Genomic DNA, 9,315 nt, shown 5'->3' with positions numbered 1-9,315 from the left:
GATCTGTACTCAGAAGACTATGAAGTACTCATGAAAGAAATTGAGGGAGACACAAAGAAATGGAAAAACGTTCCATGCTCATGGATTGGAAGAACAAACATTGTGAAGATGGCAATGCTACCTAGAGCAATCTACACATTCAATGCAATCCCCATCAAAATACCATCCACTTTTTTCAAAGAAATGGAACAAATAATCCTAAAATTTGTATGGAACCAGAAGAGACCCCGAATAGCCAGAGGAATGTTGAAAAAGAAAAGCAAAGCTGGTGGCATCACAATTCCGGACCTCCAGCTCTATTACAAAGCTGTCATCATCAAGACAGTATGGTACTGGCACAAACACAGACACATAGATCAATGGAACAGAATCGAGAGCCCAGAAATGGACCCTCAACTCTATGGTCAACTCATCTTTGACAAAGCAGGAAAGAATGTCCAATGGAAAAAAGACAGTCTCTTCAACAAATGGTGTTGGGAACATTGGACAGCCACATGCAGAAGAATGAAACTAGACCGTTTCCTTACACCACACACAAAAATAGACTCCAAATGGTTGAAAGACCTAAACGTGAGACAGGAGTCCATCAAAATCCTAAAGGAGAACACAGGCAGCAACCTCCTCGACCTCAGCCGCAGCAACTTCTTCCTAGAAACATCGCCAAAGGCAAGAGAAGCAAGGGCAAAAATGAACTATCGGGACTTCCTCAAGATAAAAAGCTTTTGCACAGCAAAAGAAACAGTCCACAAAACCAAAAGACAACCAACAGAATGGGAGAAAATATTTGTAAATGACATATCAGATAAAGGGCTAGTATCCAAAATCTATAAAGAACTTATCAAACTCAACACCCAAAGAACAAATAATCCAATCAAGAAATGGGCAGACGACATGAACAGACATTTTTCCAAAGAAGACATCCAAATGGCCAACAGACACATGAAAAAGTGCTCAACGTCGCTCGGCATCAGAGAAATCCAAATGAAAACCTCAATGAGATACCACCTCCCACCAGTCAGAATGGCTAAAATTAACAAGTCAGGAAACGACAGATGTTGGCGGGGATGTGGAGAAAGGGGAACCCTCCTACACTGTTGGTGGGAATGCAAGCTGGTGCAACCACTCTGGAAAACAGTATGGAGGTTCCTGAAACAGTTGAAAATAGAGCTACCATACAATCCAACAATTGCACTACTGGGTATTTACCACAAAGATACAAATGTAGGGATCCGAAGGGGATGTGCACCCCAATGTTTATAGCAGCAATGTCCACAATAGCCAAACTGTGGAAAGAGCCAAGATGTCCATTGACAGATGAATGGATAAAGAAGAAGATATATATATATATATATACAATGGAATATTATGCAGCCATCAAAAGGAATGAGATCTTGCCATTTGCAATGATATGGATGGAACTGGAGGGTGTTATGCTGAGTGAAATAAGCCAATCAGAGAAAGACATGTATCATATGACCTCACTGATATGAGGAATTCTTAATCTCAGGAAACAAACTGAGGGTTGCTGGAGTGGGGGGGGTGGGAGGGATGGGGTAGCTGGGTGATAGACACTGGGGAGGGTATGTGCTATGGTGAGCGCTGTGAATTGTGCAAGACTGTTGAATCACAGATCTGTACCTCTGAAACAAATAATGCAATATATGTTAAGAAAAAAAAAGGAAGATAGCAGGAGGGGAAGAATGAAGGGGAGTAAATCGGAGGGGGAGATGGACCATGAGAGACGATGGACTCTGAAAAACAAACTGAGGGTTCTGGGCGGGGGATGGGTTAGCCTGGCGATGGGTATTAAAGAGGGCACGTTCTGCGTGGAGCACTGGGTGTTCTGCACAAACAATGAATCATGGAACACTACATCAAAAACTAATGATGTAATGTATGGTGATTAACATAACAATAAAAAATAAAAAAAAAAACAGTGTTGGCTGGTCCTGGAGGCGGGGGATGGCTGCGAGGATGGTTTTGAAGTTTGGGCCTGGAAGAGGTTGGAGGGTGGTCCGAGGCTGGAAGAAGGGGTAGCCTCGGATTTGTTCCCCGATCCCCCCACACTATTGTAGCAAGAGATGGACCCCCAGGAACCCCCATCGCAGGGCTACACCCAGAATAGCATTGGAGAATCTTTAGCCATTATCTCTTGAAATACTGCTTCTCCCTCTATGCCGTCTCTCCTTTCATGTTACGTTGCAGTGTACACATAAGACCTTTTCACTATGGCTTAAATGTCTCTTCTATTCTTAATGTTGAATTCTTTTTATCTCTCTGTTAATAGAGAATATTTTCTTCTTTCCTGTATCCAGTTAAGAACCTCTCTTACTATATGTCCAGTTTGCAGTTAAATCCAACTATTGAATTCTTAATTTCAGTTATTGTTATTTTTCAATTCCAGAATTTCATTTGATACTTTTAATAGATGGCTGTTCTCTACTGAAATTCTCCTTCTTGTCTTCTAGTTTCCAACATGTTAATCAAAATTATTTTAAGTTGCATGCCTCATAACTCCATATCTGAGCTTTTTAAATCATTAAATTCTAGACATTGTGTTTAAAATATTATAGAAGTTCTGGTTGCTTTTCCCCAGTGGCAAGGTTGACTTTTGCTTTTGTCCTGCAGCTCAAATGGGTCAGATCACCAATCCAGTCAGGGGTTGAGCTAACTTTGATCTGGGCATCAGAATTTATAAGGCCTATTTATTGTCAACGCTTTCTTTTGGGGAGTAGCCTTCAGGGGCTCCAGCTGAAAACACAGGGTATTTCCCGGAGCTCCTTCCTCCCCTTTAGCAGGGCCTGTTTTCCCACCAATGAGACCACCAGAAAGTGCTGCTTGATTTTGTCAGCTTTTTACTGATCACTTTCTAACCGGTGTCATACAATCAACCCTGTACTGGTTTTGAATGGGCAAAACCCTGAAGGGGGAAAAATGTTGCTGAATAACTCATTTCTCTGTTTCCCTGGGTGCCTTGCTAGGCCCAAATTCCAATTTTTATCTCCCTAGCTATGTGAAACTGCTAAAAATTCAACTTGGCTTCAGTCCCCCTTAACCACCACATATGCTCTGCTTCTCAGGTCCTCTTTTGATGCCAATTATTAGTCCACAAATGCCTTGAGGGGAAAAGAGATGTGGAAGGTTGGGTTCCCCTCATCGTGTTTCCCTGCTTTTCTGGTCTTGGCCTCTTGAGTCCCGACTGCTCTGATAGCTCTCCTGTTCCCTAAAACAGTAGTGTCAAAAAACCACTCACTTTTCTAGTTGCCGTTGGTTGGAGAGTTGGTAAGATACAAGCTCATAGCCAGAAGCAGAAGTCCTTGAATATTTTTTATTTGCATATTGATTAAAAATGCTCTTTATGCATTCAGAACATCAATTCTTAATTTGAAGTATGTGTTTTTTTATTTTCTATTTTGTTAAATCTTCTTTTTGATTTATAGACATATTTCCTATGTCTGTCATCAAATCTATTAGTCTTTTCCTTCCATTAATGCTTTAAAAAAATTCTTCCTTACTTTCCCCAGACATTTTTCTATTTTTTCCTTTGTTTTATTTTGATTAAAATCTAATTTTTAAATTTATCTAAACTTTAACTTTGGTGCATAGAATTTTAGGGAACTAACTTATTTAAAAATTATTTAACTATTTGTTGAATAAAACATTTTTCTCTACTGCTTTGGAATGTCACCTTTTTCATATAGGAAATCATTGTTTATACTCTGGTTTGTTTCTGAGCTCTCATTAATCTGATTATTATTGCACTTGTAATTTACTGTTTCAGTTGTTCAACTTTAGTCATCCATTTTACTACCTGGTGATTCACGTACCATCTCAATACTTTTCATTTGTCAGTTTTGTCTTGGCTGTTCATGTCAAGAATTCCTTGCCTACAGTGTCAGAAGTGATTTTGATCTAAACTGGTAACAGTGGGGATACAGAGCAAGAACAGAATGAGTGATAGTGAGTATAGGGCTTGAGGGATTTGGAGGCCAGAAATAGCCTCTCCCATGGTGTAGCCTTCTGGCTTGGGAAACTGGTAGAATGGTAGTGTCATTAACTAAGATTGGTAATATAAGAGAATCAAATTGTAATAGAAACCGAGGGTCATCTGTTGAAAGAACAGAAGCAGGGGTGGCATAGATAACTCTAAGATATTGGTGATGTTTCAAAAAGGCTTTATTGGTTAGTAGGATAGAAAGTTGGTTTGGGAAAATTAAAAAGCAAAAATAAAAACAAAAAAAGCAAGTGAAGTCTAGCTTGAATAGGTGTGAAATGAAATTGGTTGTGGCACCAGTTCTAAAAGATGTATGATTTTTAAGTCCACAGCAGCCTTTTTTATATGTTTTACAATGTGAGATATGCTATTAGGCTGTAAACAATATTTGCAGCCAATTGAAGAGCCTGAGCTTAGGAGTGCAGGAGGCAGACTGATCAAGTTTGGGAGATTTTGGGGACAAAATAGTTGCAAGTGAGGAAGTAGAAGCTACTAGTGAAAAACCATAAATTCTAGTTTTGTAAAGAAAGAAATGAAGCCAAGTAGATTACTGCAAATGTTAAATATGATTATAAAAGCTGAAAGAGTTTTGTAAGCTCTATATCAAAATAAGGCTGTGTTTTTATTGCTTGGTCATTTATGTCAAGGATATGGTGGAGCTGGGGTGAGCCCTGACCCCCTCTGTTTAGCTATACTCTCTGTAGCCTGAAGCTGTAACAGTTTCTCAACAGAGAGCCAAGAGTCCAATTTATAAGGAGAATGTGCAGCTTCTTAGCATCATTCACCTGTATCTATACTAACTAGTCTTCCTTTACTCATCCTTAAAGAGACTTAGAAAATTTTCTGTCAACTTGAGGGATGCCTGAGTGGCTCAGTTGGTTAAGTGTCTGCCTTCTGCTCAGGTCCTGACCCGCATGGGATCCTCATGGAGGCTCCTTGCTCAGTGGGGAGGAGCCTGCTTCTCCCTCTGCCTGGCGCTCCCCCTGCTTGTGCTCTCAATCTCTGACAAATAAATAAATTAAATCTTAAAAAAGAAAAGAAAAGAAAATATCAACTTGAGTTGTATATACTAGGTCTAAAACATTGTTTCAGGTACATACAAAGAATAGGGAGGGAGGAAATTTTTAAGAGATCTGTTTCAACAAGACTTCTCTTGCTTCCTTTGACTTTGGGCATTTCCCTCTCCCTAAAATTTGGACCACAGAATCAGAAATGCAGAATTTTAGCTTGGGAAGAAATTGTTTGTTTCATCTGACTCCTTCTACTTTTTTTTTTTCATTTAATAATTGAGCCAAATGAGGAACAGAGAAGATAAGGCTGAAGTCACCTATACATCAAAAGCAGAGTTAAACCCAGGAAACCCAGTTTCCTTACAACACATTTAGATACTTTCACTATACTGTAGTGATTAGAAAATTCATGTTAACTTATAGGATTAATTTACTGTATCACTTTGCATATTGTGCCACTCCCCCGCCCTCCTTTAAGATTCAGCAAAATTTTTAATGTGGAAGAATAAAAAGTGGTTTCGATCCTCTCTCTTTAGAGTATCAGATTTTCTCAAAAGAGCTGACACAGAGCACTTCTGTAACCAAATTTAATATGAAAGCACTGAGAGTATGCAAATAAGACACAAAGCCAAACTTTAGAAATGAGCTAAAGACATAAAGAATTAACAGGGTGCCATTTTTAAGATTAGACTCTAGTCCTGTATTCCTGTTCTTTTCCGTTTCAAAAAGCCGCAAGCAGCCCTAACTCCAAACAGTCTTGCCAGTGTTGTAGATGCACACCTGGACTGGCAGCAGACAGTGAGCTGCTTAACAACTCTCATATTTTTGGGGCATTGTCTGTTCAAACATGCTCATCCGCCTCCCCATCCTGTTCTGCTTCAGTGTCAGAAGGAAATGAAGCCACAATGAGAACAAAAAGAGCTGTCACACCTTTTGTCCTCTGCCTCCTCCTTCCCTCCTCACAGTCCTCCCCACATAGAGCTACTCCACCCTAGTGAGACTCTAGGGTGACATTCTTGCCTGCCTGAAGGAGGAATGACCAGCAGGGACAACAGCTGCAAACAAGTGACAGCCAGAAGGCAGGAGCTTTTATAAGTGCCTGGATTGCACAAGACCCAAGCCAGAGTAATGGCATTGTCGCTGGAAGAATTTGTTCACTCCCTTGACCTCAGGACCCTTCCCAGGGTCCTAGAAGTCCAGTCAGGCATCTATTTTGAAGGTAAGCACCCTCCTATCTCTTGGCTGGCTAGAAAGTGCTTATAAGGTATGCATTCTTGGGAATTGGAGGGGGACATTTTAATAGAAAATATATGAGTCCCACTGAAAGAAAGGTAATCACAAAAGAGGGGAAAGTAATTAACTGACAAATGGTTACAATCCAAGAGTGCTAGAGAGAAGAAACTAGATAGGACTCCAAGGTAGGTAGGGAAAAGGAATTGTGTGAAGCTTTTTGAGGTTTTTTATAGGCCTTCAAACAGTCCCAACATGAATGGTGAATTATTTCTCTCTTTGAAATAGGTTATACTCCAGGAGTGAAAAGTTACTATCCATGTTTATGTTTCTAGAATATAAAAAATAAAATTTAGTGTTTTTTTTCTTTAAACAAAAACAACTATTAAAAACACAGTGTTTAGAAAGAAAAACTAACCCAACTCTTAAACACTTCGCAATGTTGACGCCAACGTTTCTCCCACTTATTCTGTAGTGGCCTAACTCCTCTAATTCCTTAAATAATGACATTCTTATTTGAAGGTATAGGAATTAATATCTACTAATCACAAGATAATTTTTAAGAATCTATGTTGAAAAGTCAGAGTTCAACTAAGATTCTTGAGTAATCTTAGTGTGTTTTGAGGCGACTTACTATGTTAATTCAGTGAAAGAATGTTAAAGCCTACAAAATATACCCTAAAATCTTTAAGGAGTGAGTTTGAATACATGCAAGACAAAGAGTTATTTTCTAGGAAAAAACATATTTCTGGTCACAAGAGTGGTAGAATTAGATCCAGAAGAACTACTGAGAAATTAAGTTAAATAACTGTTGGTAGGCACATCTTTCCTGTTCATAGACAAAATAATATTTTAGATATTATATTATGAAATAAAGGTTGACAAATGTCAGATCTAGTTCATACACACGTACACTCACCTGCTGTCATCATCAGCTTAACATAGGGTTTTGTTTAATTCATTTGTAAATTGATTATATGGAATCAGACTATATTTTTCCATGTACACAATATTATGAAATGTATCTTTGTTCCTAAGCCAGCCCCACATCATTTTTTTTGTTTCATGGTTTGTGCTTTTGAAGCTTTGCATAAGAAGTTACAAAGATATTTTTCTTTATTATTGTATATCAACTTTACAGTTTTATATTTCTCATTTAGTTTTTAATCCACTTGGAAGACACTTTGTGATGCAGTGTAGAGGGATCCAATTTTAGATTTTTCCATATAATAAACCTAATTTCCCAGTACCATTTACTAGGTAGTCATCCTTTCCCGATTGGTTTGTGTTGCTACTTTAAATCATAGTATGTGCTCACATCTGGATTAGTCTGTCTCTGAAATATTTCTTCCATTCCACTGGTCTATTTTTCAGTTGTGCCCAAATCACCCTATGTGTGTAACAATGGTTCCAGGCTAAGTGTTAAAATATATTTCATGGATAGACCAGTTCCTTGTTTTTACTCCTTTTTTCTAAGTTGACTTAGCCTTTCATAGGCCTTTTAATTATGTTTTCAAAGAAGTTAATTTGTTACTTAAGAAATCCTACTACGATTTGCATCAGATTGTATTGAGTTTATAGATTAACTTGAGAAAAATTGACATTTTTATGTTAAGTCTTACAAAAGAAGATAGCTTGTCTCTCCATGTGTTCTGACCATCTTCATTCTTTAATACTTTACTACTGTGTTATACTTCAATTAAGAGAAAAGAATGTTCAGTTTGATGAGTTTTCACAAAGTAAACACATTTATATAACCAACACTCAAGTCAAGAAATAGAAAATTGCAAATATTCTGAAAGCCCCAGTTTGTGCCTTTTCTCAATCATTATCCACCATCTTCCCCAAAGGTAACAATTATCTTGACTTTTGTCCATTTATGAACTTTACATAAATAAAAAATTATAGTATGTATTCTTTTTTGGTTGGCATATATGTTCAACATTATCTTTGTAAAAATCAATCCATAATGTTCTATATAGCTTGTTCATTTCAGTGTGTATTTCAATATTCTCTTGGTTAACTATACCACAATTTATTTATCCATTCTATTGCTAATGGGCATTTGGATTATTTCCAGTTTGGAGCTGTTACCAGTAACGTTGTCATGAACATTCTTGTATAAGTGTGTTCATATGTCTCTACATATGTGTTCACATGTCTATGCATTTAGTTGGCTATATAAATAAGTGGAATTGCCATGTCATATGGTATGTGTATGTTCAGCCTTGATAGATAATGTAAAACAAGTTTTCAAAGTAGTTATACTAATTTGCATTCCCACCAGCAGTGTATGTATGGGAGTCCCAATTAATCCATATCTTTGGCAATACTTGATGTTATCAGTCTTCATAATTGCAGTTATTCTGGTAAGAGTATAATGGTAGCTCATGGTTTGAGTTTGCATCTCCCTGGTGACTAATGAGATTGGTCACCTTTTCATATGTTTCTTGACCTTTTGGAAATGTTTTTTTTTTTTTTAAGGATTTTGTTTTTTATGTAAGCTCCACAGTCAGTGTGGGGCTCAAACTCACAAATCCGAGATCAAGAGTTGCAAGCTCCACTTACTGAGCCATGTGCCCCCAGAAATGCTGTTTTATGAAGAGAGCATTCATGTTTCTTGCTCATTTCTTTATTGGATTTTACAACTTCTTATTATTGATACAAACACACACACACACACACACACACACACACGTATGTATATATGTATATATATATAGGGGGTCCTGACCTTCTTGTCAGTTACTTGTGTTGCAAATGTCCTCTCTTAGTCTATAGATTGACACTTCATTTTTTAAATGGCAGCTTTTGATGAATGGAAGTTTTTAATTTTAGTATTAGTATAGTCATTTTATAATTATTTTCCTTTTTGTGTGTTGTCAGAGATTTTCTTTACCTTAAGTTCATGAAGATATTGTCTTAGCATCTATTCCATTGCTTACTCCCTCCTTTAGATCTAGAATTGATTTTTTTTGTATATGATTTGAGGTTGAGATCAGTGTTTATTTTTTCCTTTATAGAGCCAATTGGTGCAGTGACTTTGATTGAAAAACTGCCTTTTTCCTACTGCCTTACTGT

At 37.6% G+C, this 9,315-nt stretch overlaps 1 protein-coding gene across 3 annotated transcripts in view; it reads left to right on the top strand.

Moving 5' to 3' along the window:
- The first annotated feature begins 5,952 nt into the window (after positions 1–5,952).
- Positions 5,953–9,315, top strand: part of THEMIS (thymocyte selection associated) — a 190,698-nt gene continuing 187,335 nt past the window's right edge. For 2 of the 3 annotated variants that reach the window (XM_025865322.2, XM_025865324.2), the window contains exon 1: positions 5,953–6,223. In XM_025865322.2, coding sequence (XP_025721107.1) covers positions 6,133–6,223 — 91 coding nt within the window. In that variant the 5' untranslated portion in view covers positions 5,953–6,132. The remainder of the gene's footprint in view (positions 6,224–9,315) is intronic. The other variant, XM_025865316.2, reaches the window with a different exon arrangement.

The sequence above is a fragment of the Callorhinus ursinus genome, unplaced genomic scaffold (genome assembly GCF_003265705.2).
Source record: "Callorhinus ursinus isolate GAN/ISIS: 27379988/994484 unplaced genomic scaffold, GSC_fseal_2.0 scaffold6, whole genome shotgun sequence".
Taxonomy (NCBI): Eukaryota; Metazoa; Chordata; class Mammalia; order Carnivora; family Otariidae; genus Callorhinus; species Callorhinus ursinus.
This window is presented reverse-complemented; position numbering and strand designations above follow the sequence as displayed.